This window comes from Phoxinus phoxinus (assembly GCF_949152265.1).
Source record: "Phoxinus phoxinus genome assembly, chromosome: 25".
Taxonomy (NCBI): Eukaryota; Metazoa; Chordata; class Actinopteri; order Cypriniformes; family Leuciscidae; genus Phoxinus; species Phoxinus phoxinus.
Window position 1 is genome coordinate 15,880,946 of NC_136900.1, and position 14,920 is coordinate 15,895,865.

The 14,920-nt window shown below is 35.8% G+C and overlaps 1 protein-coding gene across 3 annotated transcripts; it reads left to right on the plus strand.

Annotated features, from left to right (window-relative positions):
* The first annotated feature begins 855 nt into the window (after nucleotides 1-855).
* On the plus strand, nucleotides 856-14,208 carry ferry3 (FERRY endosomal RAB5 effector complex subunit 3). Of its 3 annotated transcripts, none has more exons than XM_079602867.1 (14): nucleotides 856-923; nucleotides 1,393-1,576; nucleotides 1,704-1,849; nucleotides 3,851-4,032; nucleotides 4,732-4,831; nucleotides 4,930-5,051; nucleotides 5,465-5,571; nucleotides 7,743-7,940; nucleotides 8,033-8,161; nucleotides 9,122-9,193; nucleotides 9,266-9,468; nucleotides 11,360-11,417; nucleotides 12,475-12,542; nucleotides 13,158-14,208. In XM_079602867.1, exons 2-14 carry the CDS (start codon nucleotides 1,399-1,401, stop codon nucleotides 13,248-13,250), a joined length of 1,656 nt encoding a protein of 551 aa, XP_079458993.1. In that variant the 5' UTR covers nucleotides 856-923; nucleotides 1,393-1,398; the 3' UTR covers nucleotides 13,251-14,208. The 3 variants fall into 3 exon arrangements, with proteins under 3 accessions (XP_079458993.1, XP_079458994.1, XP_079458992.1); XM_079602868.1 differs by lacking the exon at nucleotides 856-923 and adding an exon at nucleotides 944-1,029; XM_079602866.1 differs by lacking the exon at nucleotides 856-923 and having other exon boundaries at nucleotides 1,251-1,576.
* Nucleotides 14,209-14,920: the final 712 nt, after the last annotated feature.

Consider the following 14,920-nt stretch of genomic DNA (forward strand, 5'->3'; position numbering starts at 1 on the left):
CAAATTTCAAGTCAATCGGACAAACGGTCAGGTGTTTATATGTTTTTTTCTGTATTATAGCGCCACCATGTGGCCAATCGACGCGATTTTTTTATCGTGACCTCAAATTGACCTCCTACACATGTTTACCAAGTTTGGTGAAGCTATCTCATTTACTTCTCGAGTTATAGGCATTTTAGTAAAATAGGCTCCTCCCACAACGTTAATTTTGCGCCCCTTAGCGACCGTGAATCGAAATTTCAACTTTTTTTCGATCATTATTGATTTTAAGATTCCAGAGAACATTTATGCACTGGTTTGGTTCCGATCGGGCAAAAAAACAGGGACTAGTTAGCAAAAGTAGGTTTTTGACAAAATTCAAAATGGCGGAAAATCTATCATGGCGGAAATTAAATCGGAGATATACGTTTTGTTCTCCAGGTGTCCAGCTTTCCAATGATATAAGACACTTGAGTCTAGGCCATACGATCAGGAGTTATGACCAGTTTCGCGCAATTGGTCGCTATAGCGCCACCTATGGGTCAATCGGGTTCATAATTTGATAACCTCTCCTCGATTTTTGTACTACCATCTGGCAAAGTTTCAAGTCTCTAGCTCTTACGGTTTGGGCTGCACGATGCGTTTTACAGGAGAATAATAATAATAATAATAATAATAATAAAAATCAGTACAATTACAATAGGTTTTCAGCACTTCGTGCTTGAACACCTAAAAATCAGTACAATTACAATAGGTTTTCAGCACTTCGTGCTTGAACACCTAAAAATCAGTACAATTACAATAGGTTTTCAGCACTTCGTGCTTGAACACCTAATTAGTTTAAACATTTATTTTACGACAAACCTCCTGTCGAGAAGAATCTGCTGTTACCAATTGCACACTAGCTGATCAGCTGACATCTAGCCGAGTACAAACAAGCGGAGGTAAGCCGGAAGTGTCTTGCAACCAAATAATATTGAAAAGTTTATTAAAAATGCACGAATAATAGCCGTGTATTTCAACCACACTTGATTTTAAAACATACTTGAGGTTGTATGTGTTTTTTTAGTCTTCTGGGACGAGCTCGTTTCCGAACACTGAATTTATGCGTGTGATGTTAGCTGTTGTTGAAAAGCATTTGTTATTTTTAAAAAAACTTAATTAAAACGATGTGCTTAGTTATGAACGGATATTTGCCTCCATATTTTCAGTATTTGTCAAACGAGAATTTCTGGCTACATCACGATGGCAGAGTTATTTGACGTGCTTATATTTCCAGTCCATCTCTGCAGAATCTATGGCTGTGTCTCAAAACCTAGGGAGCTGCCTAAGTTACCTAGACAGCATTCATTCGTCTGCATCTGTCGTCTATGCTGTAACTCCATTATTTGTTTGTCTGTCTTCTGAATGCAGGCTAAGATGAGGAAAAACAAAGGGAAAACCAATACAATTGAAAAGGAGTTTGTGTTTGAGTTTAAGGCAGGAAACCATCACTGTGTCCTCAAAGTACCACTTCAGTTTCCACTCAAAGAAAATGTCAGTGATCTTCATGGGCGGATCATGCTGCTTCATAAAATCCCCTGCTTTGTAGAAAATGGTAATGTATTAACATTTATTTGAGTATCAGATTCAATCCTCAGTTTATCAACACATTATTTTCAAGTCAATATGTCGTAAATATGAATTACTGTGTAAACCCTCTAACGCTTCTGAATTGATTTTAGACTTGAAAAACAGACTTGTTAGTTTCATAAAGAGGGAAATGTTAGCGGATTACGACCGAGAAGCAGAGGCAGCCCTGCAGAGACTCACTACTGGAGAGGTTGACGTCAACAAACTTACAAATATATGGGCCAAGGCCTATTCTGAGGTAAGAGCACAGTCTCAATCTAATAATTACATTATTTCATTATTATTACATTCCTTCTACATCTACACCAGCACCATTTTATTAATTGGCATGATTATTTGAAATTTTTAAGGCCTATTTATTTGTATTCAGATATTTTTTGGGAAACAACATACTTGTCTTATTTATAGTTTTCTCTGAAAATTAACATTAAGAAGATATTTTTACATGAAAACATACACACTTCAGCTTTTAATAGTCATTATTCAACTCAATACTGGTAAATGTTGATTCAGGTAAGTTTAATAACAGTGTGTATGTTGCAAAGTTAGTGTCTTGCCGCTAAACCGAAGTCGTAAAATGAATAATCAATTAATTAATCTGATTAATGTAATAATCAACACTCAAATAGCTAAAACTTGAGTTGTACAAACATTTAAATTACACTTAAGGTAGTTTTTATATCAGTATTTTATTAACAGAATTGTTTCTACTTAATTTTGTTGGTGAAATAAACCTTTAAACGACAATAAACTGTAATAACTTGTTTTCATGACAGATTTATTAAAACATACAATAAATAGGCTAATGAAGTCTTCATTAATAGGTTAAGTAAAAACTGAACACAAAACATGCAATCAGAGAAGTGATATGGAACTGTAATGCGGTCAAGACCTGCCTGGAACTACTTTAGCCCCGCGTTTCCCTGAAAATAATTGCATACCTTGGCTTAGAACGTTCATCAACCAATCAGATTCAAGCATTCAACTGCCCTGTAGTATAAATGTCTTTTTCGGTCACTGATTTCAATCCTCCAAATCCATTTCGGACTGAAACTGAAAATAGCTACTGAAAGTATTTTTTTTCTGGAACGACATTTTGCCAGCTGAACAATTATGTTTTATAAACAACAGTACAATACATTGAACGCACTGTAATTCTATCCCTTTCTTATTTTCATTCCTGTCAAAAATGAATGATGGCGCTATGCTGATTATTACTCAGCTCAATTATTTAATCCGATAGCATCAATGCAGTTAAATCAATTGAATTACTCGATATCAGTCGTCTTTTAATTTGCTAATTTGTCTTTTAAACCAATAAATCACACTGGTTCTGCCCACACAAATAATTCCTTTGAAACAGAATATCTGTCCTATTTCCGCATTTAAGAAGGTCAGCCTGACCATCTGCATTAGCACTTCAAAGTATTGCAGTTTAAATTCTGCTTCCACTTGCTCCAGCAAACTTATAAAAAGAAAGCAGAATCCGCCCCCCTCCCTTTTCTATGAAGCGCTGATGGCTCACAGCTATGCACACAGGATAACCATTAACATTTTACAGCAGCCATACACAAATACACATGGATGCTCTCCAATCTATTTCAAGCCCATCAAATGGCCTTTTAACGACCACCTGGTTGTTTGTGTAAAAATATTCTTATGGTTTTATTTGTAGCGGTTAATTAAGCTTCCAGGTCTTTCTGCGTATACAAGGTATGTAGGAAAAAGTTCATCTAATGTATAAAAATAGGTTAAACAACCTATTATTTTATTTAGGAAAACCATATGAACTATAAATATTAATAAAAACATCAAGATTCCCCCTGTGGGGAAAAAAAATCTAGTTTTTAATGTTGTTTGTATGTCTGTGGGTCGAGTGGATCAGGAAGTCTGAGCTGGTGTGATTGAGTCGAGATGGGGACTGATTTGCATATTCATGGATTCGCCCGCATATATTTATTGAATCGAGAGTGTAGAGTTACATTCAAGCTATTTTAAGGCATGAAAATATTATTTTCACAAAAAAAATTAATGTTTAGATTGGTCATTTTGATTATCTAAGATGAGTTTTAATGGATACAATTATTGACTGCAGGGACAAACAAAAGCATTTAGGGAAATAAATCAATTTATGTAGTTCCAGTAGGTGACTAGATGGTACAGAACAAGTACTCAGCAAGTCGATTACTCTTGTGCCACCCTGGTAAGTGTGTCTGTTCTGTATCATTTCTGTGTGTAGACTACACTGGAACATGCCCGTCCTGAAGAACCCAGCTGGGACGAGGATTTTGCGAGTGTCTATCATGAACTGATCCACTCTCCAGCCTCAGAGACCCTTCTCAACCTGGAACACAATTACTTTGTCAGTGTCTCTGAGCTCATCAGTGAGAGAGACATGGAGCTCAAGAAACTTCAGGAGAGGTTTGTGTGGGAGTTTGCAGCGAGATGGAATTCTGTTTTATGAGGCAAAATGCCAGGGAGTGCAATATGGATAATGAGCTCTGAACGTAAATGCAGAATGTCTCCATATTCAGTCAAAAATAAGGTTTGTTTAATTGCATAATAGTGCAGATGGACTACTTTTATATGTGTACTTTTTTGCATATTTTTTCTTGTAAAGATAATGATAATAAGAATTGTTTGAACAGAAACCTTTTGACTAAAATGCAAGTCAACATTTGGACACAACTTTATTCTTTATTATGACTATTTTTTTACAAAAATATAAAATTTGACTATTGAAAATGACTATTTTGTGTGTGTATATATATATATACAGTATATAATATATATATATATATATATATATATACAGTATATAATATTTATATGTATGCATACATACATGTATGTATACACACACACACACACACACACATACACACACACACTGTACATACAGCATATATATAATTGTATATAAATATAATAATATATATATACATACACATGTGTGTATATATATTATTATATGCAATAATTTTAGATTTTATTAGTCATAAACACAACTGAAAATACAGGAATACTTATCTACTACACTTGAGCTTCTTCATAAGAAACATCTCCAAAAGTCCAAAGCGAAATATGAAATAGATTAAATATTAGAATTTGTCTTTACAGACAGGCTGTTGAGATGAATAAAGTCATGCAGGAGCTGGGGAAGAGCTTGTGTGACCAGGATGTGAATACCGTGGCTGCCCAACACTTTGATGCACAGCAAGTAAGACCAAACTGTCAGTCAGATTGAAACAAACTATAATAATGCAAAACATATGAATGACTCCAGACTCTTCTGTTTGGTGTTTTTGTGATGGGAAGGTGCTTGAGAACAAGTGGGCCAGTGAACTAAAGCATGTCACAGGCATCCAGAAACACGAGTACCAGGAATGGGTGATGAAGCTTCACCGGGACCTACAGAACCCCAACAACAGCACAATAAAGTGAGTGAAAGAGAAGGATGTAAAAATACTGATAGCATTAAGATTATGAATCCTTGCAGAGGAGATCAATGATTGGGTCTGGTGGTGAAGTGAATATAAATCAGACACAGAGAAGTTGAAAGCTGCCCATGTGCGAGTAACATACTCAAAGCAATTCTTCTGGTTCTGCTTTAGGAAATTCTGTCTTAGACATTTCATTCAGTTTCATTGGCTGTGAATGTTTTTAACACCACTTTAGATGCGGTTTCATTTCTAACTGATTTTTACTGCATCCCCGCTTTGACACATTGACACCGTCTAGCACATGAGTGAATAGTGTTACACTTGAGCCAACGGCAAAACAGCTGTATTTATCATTGTGATTGATGGACGGCGAGGAACTTTAGAAGTTGAGCTTGTTATTTGTGTTTCAGCGAGGAGATCAAGGTGCAGCCCGGTCAGCTGGGGGAGGCAGGGGAAGCGGGGGCTCGGCTCTTCGAGGAGCAGCGACAGCTGGAGGAGAGCTTCACCATCCACTTAGGTATGGCGTTTCCTTGGAAACATTGGGCGCTACAAAACTGCACATAAAAATACCCACATACAACAAACCGGCTCGGGGATTTACGCCCACTTCCAATGTGTTTTCAGTCTGCCTCGGTTTTCGGTCATTATAAACAACGTTTTGTTCACATGTAGTGGACATGCTGAATTAATGCATTTTGTCTCGATTTAAAACGTATTTTTGTGAAATGTTTTGCTTGAAATATTATTTGCCTTTATGTTTGATAATTTAGTATCTAATATAATGACATTGATGCACATTCATGCAGTTTTAGTTGTGGCTTAACCAAATATTTTTCGGGCCACTCTACATAAGTTAAGGATGCACCCATTTTTTTAATTCTGGGAAAGAATGTAATCTGATAATTGAAATGTAAATTCATGGCCTTCAAATGAAAACTCATTTTAAATAAGTGTTTTATAGAGTTATAAAGTCAAATTGTGTTGTGAGATGGAAGCTCATTTTCTCGCCATGAGTTAATATCTCACAATTCTGAGTATATAATTAGCAATCGCGAGAAAAAAAAAGTCCTTTATATCTCGCAATTGTGAATTTATATCTCACAATTCTGACTTTATAACTCGCAAATGCAAGAAAAAAACATCAGATTTGTGATAACATTTTAGATAAAAAGTCGCAATTACCTTTTCAAATTTTTTATTCTGTGGTGGAAACAAGCTTCCATAGAATTTAGATGCCACAACACTATAAAGTACAGTATAAAAATGGACATACATTTTGAGATTAGCTAAAGATTACAGCGGACAGAGTACACAGCTTCATTACTTGAGTAAAAGTACAGATACCCCTTGCTAAATTTTACTCAAGTACAAGTAAAAGTACTACAGTCAGATGTCTACTCAAGTAAAAGTACTGAAGTACTTGTTTTTAAAAGTACTTGAGTATCAATAAGAGTACATTTTCTAAATATTGCATTACTACTGCCACAGTGCTTATATTTATGTACAGAAACGTCCTACATGGAGTTATGAAAAATGTTAATGTTAATACCTTGGAGAATGTAAAAGGAATTGAAAGTAAAATCAAGTCATCGATTTTCATCTTTTTACCATGTTGCTTTATTTAACATTAAAATAAAGGCAATACAAGCCAATAGCACAATGACAACGCTCTGACAAACCTCTGCTAGAGTTTTAATGGGTTTTTTGCACCCACATTTGAACCTGACTGTGTTAAACACACCGCATACTCAAGAACATCAAAGCAAATGCTCAGCTTACATTAATGTGTAATATCAGAAATGAAAATTCAGCTAACAATTGTGTGTACATGTGAGTTTCTCTGTTTTTTCATCAATCAAATCAATAAACCTAAACCATTGCAATATAGCAATGTTCTGACACACCTCTGAACCTGAAAGGTGATTGCTGATAGGCTGTCCCAATCAGTGACGCCTGCACAATCCAGTCACGTTTGAGAGGGAAACAACAAATTGAGGGTTTCCAAGATTTTTTTTTTTTTTTTTTTTTTTTTTAAAGAAGTACAGTAACGGGTACTCACGGTTATGGATAGAAATGTAGTGGAGTAAAGAGTACAATATTTGCCTCTCAAATGTACTTGAGTAAAGTCATGAGTACTCCCCAAAAATAATACTCATACAGATCCCTCAAAATTGTACTTAAGTACTGTACTCAAGTAAATGTACTGCGTTACTGTCCGCCTCTGCATTTAACAGTGTTATTAAAATATTAATGTAAATAAATATGAACTAAAATGTTAACTAAGTGAGCATTAGAAGACAGCAACATATAAAATATCATAAATATTTGATATCGACCAGTATACACTACTGTTCAAAAGTTCAGTCTTCAGGATTTTTATTTTATTTTTTAGAAATAGTAATACTTTTATTCAGCAATAGAGATATTTATGATGTTACGCAATATATTTATTTCCAATAAATGCTGTTCTATTAAACTTTCTATTCATCAAAGAATCCTGAAAAAGGATGTTGGAAACTGTTTTCAACATCGATATTCACTTCTTTCGAAAACATAAAAAAATCTTACCGACCCAAAACTTTTGAACTGGTAGAGTATATCCAATATTAACCGTACATCAAAACATTTATTTTTTAAATAAACATATACAAAAAGCCATGATGTGATGCGTATATTTCTGTTTTTCAGGGGCTCAGCTGAAGACCATGCACAATCTCCGTCTGCTGCGATCTGATGTCCTGGACTTTTGTAAGCACCGTCGGCACAGCAGCAGCGGGGTGAAGTTACGGCGACTGCAAACTGCCCTCTCGCTCTACTCCACATCGCTCTGCGGCCTGGTGCTGCTGGTCGACAACAGAGTCAACTCGTACAGTGGCATCAAGAGAGGTAGCGTTTCGTTGCAAAGTTAAACAAAAGTCAAAATTAAAGACAACTTGCATAAACAACAATAACATCTTCAATTGTTCCTATGGCCTCAGACTTCGCAACAGTGTCTAAGGAGTGCACAGACTTCCACTTCCCCAGAGTGGATGAGCAGCTGGACATCATCCAGCAGGTGGTGCTGTACGCTCGAGCTCAGCGCAGCAGCAAGCAGAGAGAGCAGCCCGGTGAGTGACACAACAACTGTGTGTGTGTGTGTTTATGTTTGTGTCGGTCCAAAACCAGCACCTCTGCATTGCACCATCGCATATCCAACTTCAGTCCCACCACGAGGAAGTGTTCGGTTTCATTCGACAGGGACTATGACAGGCTACAATGAAACTTGATACACATTTTTTTTCAAGATGCACAAATGTTTTGTCAGAAAGTGGAATGCACTGGTACGCACTTTTCATTTTGCTAACTGTTTGTAATAACTGTTGCATATTTAATTAACACAGTGACATAGCTTTGATTGAAAGAGAACTCTTATTACCATGATAATATCTTTTAGAGTTTTGTTAAGTCATTTGCAGTGAATTTAAACCACTGAGATTCAAGAAAAATTGTGTGGTAATTGGTACAATAAGAGGCTAATTTTAAAAACATTAAAAAAATCTAAATTATTCCAAACTTTTGACCAGTAATGTATATACATACAGGGGTTGAACATTGTACATATACATGACGTATATACATTTCACCCCAAAATCAAAAGGAAATAACATGAAACATAAATGTATTTACTTATTTAAATTAAGCACATCCTTCCACCCCAATTCATAGCAGCCTGCTTTTGTTTTATTAAAATAAATATTTACTTTTTTGTTGCCTTTTATTTTTTTTTGTAGAAATATTTTTTCTACAAATATATAGTATATGTAAACTAAGCACATTTTCTCCCAAATTCAATTACTATAATGCAAATAATTTTTTTATAATTTTTAAATTGTAAATTGTATTTATACATTATTTGTATGTATTTGTTGTACTGACTTTAATGTGTGATGATTAGAATGGAAAAAAAATTGTGTCCAATAAATCTAATAACAATCATTGTTTAAAATTATGATAATTACAAACTCAAGAGTGAAGTACAACATATTTGGATGCATTACACTAATACACATCTTGATTTTGTTTTCTAGAGATGACAAGAAATGGGGGAAGTGAAGACAAAAATAAGATCATAGATAGGAATTCCTCCAATATCCTCCCAGGTAATGCAAACATTTCCGTATGCTGTTAGCGCTCTGTTTGATTAGTCCTAACATGCTGTGGTTTTTCATAAGGTGAATTCTACATCTCTCGCCATTCCAACCTGTCTGAGGTTCATATTGTCTTCCACCTCTGTGTGGATGATAACGTGCGTTCGGGGAACATCACAGCCCGGGACCCGGCCATCATGGGCCTGAGGAACATCTTGAAGGTCTGCTGCACCCATGACATCACCACCATCACCATCCCACTGCTGCTGGTGCATGACATGTCTGAGGTAAGAGTAGATAGATGACATTTCATTTCATTAAAGACAACATTTTTATTGCTGAACTATTTTGTAAACATTTACAAACAATGTCTTGTTTTTACATTATTTAAGCATCTGTGAAGTGAATCATGGGAGTGAATTATAGTGTCCAAAGCCTGATTTTTTGAGCCGCTAGACACAATTTTGATTGGAACGTCTGTAATAATTGTAGTTTTGGACTTAAATATGGTAGGGTGTTCAAAAAGCCAACTGAGCCTCAACTTTTCTATTACTGGAATCTATAACAATCTGTGTGTTCCAGAGCATTCTGCTGCCAACTACCATCATTAAGATGTTTTTGTGGGAATGTTGGAGGCTTTGGCCCTTTACATTGGCATCTAGTTCTAGAACATGCAAACAAGAGGCCAAACAAAACAAAACATTCCAGTTCCATTTTAACCACCTGCGTCACGCTACATATATCTGATATATTTGCTCTCAAGAAGCAAAAAAGCATTTTTGTTCACTTATGATCGGTGTTCCTATTATTCAGCATGCATTTGTTTTCCTTGAAAATGTTGCTTCATTGTGCACGCTTAATTACTGTAATTTATTAACGAGCCAAAGCATGTGATCTGGCTTGCATTGATGTGTGGAAAATGAAAAAGGGTCCTATTGGGCCATGTCCTATTATGCAAAAAATTCCATTTTACTTAAAATATGAACACATAAATAAATAAATCATAATTTTTAATCCTAAAAGTGATTTAGGTAGTGAAGGGAAATGCTTAGCAAAATTTTACAGTGTAAATGCAATGAAAACCCATCCAAAACGTGGATAAAAACACATTTTACAAACCATTTCTACAAATAATTTAAAACCATTAAATATGAAGTGTCTGTATAATATAATATTTAATAAATTGTTGGGCTTTTATGGTGAGCTTGGTTAATCAGGCCAATAAGAGACTTTTAACTACAACTTTTCCTTATTATACAAATGTGTCATTAAAAATGTCTATAAATTCGTAAAACTATATAGACACTGGTTTATGTGTTCACAGAGATCATTGCCCCCTAGCGACAAACCATTGAAATTTCTTAATATTTCGAAACAGTTATGACATAACGAAGCCTCGTTAACTAAAATCCTGTTTCTTTAAACGTTTGAAACATGTTGCGAATCACTGGTTCAAAACAAATTATTTGCAAGGGTTTTGAAGCCTCACGAAGCGCCAATAACTAAGTTTAGACATCACAACATTAAAAATTGTTTTGGTTTTTTTGGAGATGTAACTTATTATTTAAAAAAAAAAAATTAACTGTGAGAGAACATAAGGTGACAGCAAAGGTAATTGACCATGTAAAAAAAGAGGAATATGCAATAAAATATCCAATATCAGCCATTATATATCCAATGTTGACATATAATTTAAATAATTAACGATAACCAATGTGGTACCGAGATTTTGTCCTGATTAAATTGAACTCTTTAACTTTAGGTTAAATTTTAACTTGGATGCTCAACCTCAAAACTCGTCTACTTTAGAAATAGTCTTTGGATCAGGCCGTCTGGATTGACCAGTGTAGTTCTGGGTAAACGGAGGCCTCAATCACAGCCTCTCTGACCACAGGCCGATGTTGAGGAATGTTCAGTGTTCAGGAAATGTTTTTCATCTGAACAGGATCTGTGTGTTCTCCCAGCCAAAGGCCAAGGATGCTTATAAGACTGAGGTCTTAAGCCCTTTTGGGACAGGATTCGTTTTTAGGACGTATATGTCTGTAAAGTAATTGTTACTTTGGACATCTGTAATGTTTATCGTCCACAAAGAGTGGTTTCGTACTTTTGCATCCCGGTTAAATATCATCTCAGTCCCTGATTTTATCCCTCTCTTCCTCTTCCTCCACTTCTGTACAGGAGATGACCATTCCCTGGTGTCTGAAACGAGCTGAGCTGGTCTTCAAGTGTGTGAAAGGTGGGCATGCAAAGAATGTGCAGAAACTGCCATTGATTATCAACATATTCTATCAATAGCCTATACTGTATATAATTGGTTTACATTCTGATTATTTTTGTCTGTAATGTTGGTTTTAAAGGCATATAATACTGGGTTGTAAAATATTTTAGTTGAAAAGATTCCCATCCCGTTTAGTTGCTTGTGTAAGACCAGCCTTAATGTGGATATTTTTCCCTACTAGTAACAAATATCTCTATTATGCTTTTTTACATTTTCAACTTTCTTTAATGTGTAATGTTGCTGTTTGAGCATTAAAAAGGTCTGCAAAGTTACAAAGCACAAAGTCCACTCCAAAGGGAGTTATTCTCTATATCAGCAAGCACTTGATCGCAGTCTTCAGTTTTCTTCTGGGAATGTAGACGTCACAATATTCCTCATTTAAATAACTCCCGCCGAAGGCATATGAGTTGTGTTAGTGTGTTGAAACATTTGGTTATTGGTATATTGGTATATATTGGTATATTTCCGTGATATTTCTGAAACCCGCTCAAAGTGGTTGACTAATCAAACACACTGGTCCAGCTGACCAATCAGAGCATATTGCGCTATTCGGAAGGATTGGCTTCATAGAGACAGGAACTAAACAGAACGTTACTGACAGACTGGGAAGAGAGGTGCTGCAACAATGTCAAATATCTGAAAAATAGTGTGTTTTTGAACATTCAAGCTTGAAAACCTATTCCTGTAGACCCTTAAAAAATATATATATATATATATTAAAATACTATATCTAAAATATTTTGCAAGACAGTACATTATTCTTTACCTATTATTTGGGAACAACGTATTAAAGTAATTTCCAAGGTCCACCCTTTAGAGGATAGAGCACAAAACAGACACACACACACACACACACACAAAATAAATTGGTTTACCTTTGAGGGCCAATAAGAGTTGTATAATCAATCAATTTAGTCGAGTATTGTTGTTCATATTTACTTATCTTCTGTGTGAAATAAGAAGTAATTTTCTCCATTATCTCTACTTGAAACAATATAATGCCTTTTTTATTTAGGTTTTATGATGGAAATGGCCTCCTGGGATGGAGGAATCTCACGGACTGTTCAGTTCCTTGTTCCACAGGTTAGTTTTAGCCTCATTGACAGTACAACAGTGTCTTTTTTATCTAATAAGTGACTATTCAGGAAATTTACTGGTAATAGAATAAATAAACCATAATATTCTAACTGTATTCTCAAACAATAGTGTCCATCGGTTGACAAATGCTTACAGGCTTAGTGGACTCTTCACATTCACAGCTGCCTGTTTTACTCTTTAACACCTTTTAAAATAACTCCTCTAAACTAAACCCTGTTGTCTAGATGCCAAACACACTGTATATATATGTTCACTATCATTCAAAAATATGAAATTTTATCAAAATATAGTAAAAACAGTAATATTGTGGATAATGTAAAAAAAAAATCTATTTGAAAATATTGTAAAATGGTGCGGCGACGCTGAATTTTCAGCATCATTACTCCAATCTTCAGTGTCACATGATCCTTTAGAAATCATTCTAATAGGCTGATTTGCTTCTCAAGAAACATTGTGAAAGTCTAACTTTTGGTCAATTGAATGCAAAAAACATACTGACCCTATAAGCCTCAAAGTCATTTACTAACAAAGTTACAGTGTTTAGCAATTTATTAAAGAATGTGGCATCAATCTGTCTTTCTGATTGTCTTTTACCATCAGAGTATCTCAGATGAGATGTTCTACCAGCTGAGCAACATGCTGCCTCAGATCTTCAGAGTCTCCTCGACGCTTACGCTAACGTCAAAACGCTGAACACACAGCGTATTACACCTCAGCTGGTGTCTTGTCACTTTAGGTTCTTAATTTTCAGAGACGCACAAACCGTAAGCTGTTTTGATATGCACTGTCATGTGATCAACACAATCCTGTCACAGGAGGCTTAGCACCATGGCCTGATTATTTCAGTCATGAATTTTCACTGGAATTCATAGATCTGTGCATTCTACATAAAAACACACGTTAAATATCAGAGGGAAGTGTTCCGAGTTTTAGCTGTCTTGCTGTGACTGCCGTTCACTTAATGCTTCATGGGAAACAGCAGGTAATGCCAAGACAAGCTGCGTGTTTGTGCTGCATTGCAGTCAACCACCTTTGGCCTCTTGTGTCATCATTCCTCTCCACAAACACAAGATGGCGCTTTATTCGGTAGCATTTACATGTAGTTTGAGGTAACCAAAGCTGCTGATTGCAAATGTCAAATGAAACCAACCTTCCAAGCATTCTAAGTGATTTACCATGTGTTTGTATATTAGGTGGCAGTTGTAAGCCCTGGCATGTGTGCAGTTATATTTGAACGGTGTAATCTTTGGAAAGTGGGTCATTTGAAAACGGTATCATCTGTTTTTATTGTAAATCTAACTTAACAGGATTCTAAAAACTGTATATCTACATAATATTAATCAGGCAAGCAGGAAAGATTTTTAGAGCTTTTACAAAGAAAATCTACATATTAACTGTTTTCTGTTAAGCCTTTTGTTGGATTTCCCCTAATGAGGATATTACCATATGAAGTAACAAAGTAGGGCTAATCTGAGGGTTAAAGTATTTGCATCCATATTAGCCTTTTGTCTGATACTACTGACGTGTTAATTATACGTTCATTGCTAAATGTGAATGCTTTGTAATTAAAGTACACTTCAATTTAACCCTGAATTTGACTATTTGATAATGCCAAAGTTGTATTAAAAATGTGTTGGTTTAGTTCAACTGCAGGTCTGCTTCCTCTATTGCTTACTATTATTTGATCATTAACGGATCATTTGCTCACCCTCATGTTGTTCCAAACCTGCATGAGTTTCTTTCTTCTGTTGGACACAAAAGAAGATATTTTAAAGAATGTTGGTAACCAGACAGTTGACGTAGCCAATGTAGGAAAAAAGACTACGGAAGTCAATGGCTGTTCCATCAACTGTCTGGTTACCAACATTAAATTATTCATTTTAGGACCATTGTGTGTTTTTGGTCAGCAGGGTTTCTTTCATTCTTGGCAAAACTGATGCAAATAAGTTATTTTAATTTGATGTATGAATCAAACAGGTCACGGAAGAAAGGGCAACAAAACTTCTAGACTGTTCTGCTGTCCCTGCCAAAGTGAACTCAATCAGTCTCTAATGGCCCAGCAGTCTCGCTGTCATTGGTGCTCAACTCAGAGAGCTTGTGCTAAGGAAATGTGTCACTAAATGTCTCACATTCTTAGTATCAGTTAGTGGCAGAATCTGGTCTCTGGTTACCCCTGTTTTGGGTATAGGGGACAGAGGTGCATGCTCAGCAGCGGCCCCTCCAGCACAACCACCTCCCCCCTCTTTGGCTTGCTGTTTTATCGGCCAGCTCTTTAGCCATCTGAGCCCTTATCATCCGACAACTGTGCCTGACAGAGCACTGTTTATTCAGCCCGGGTGAAACATTGAACGGCCTCCCCTGAT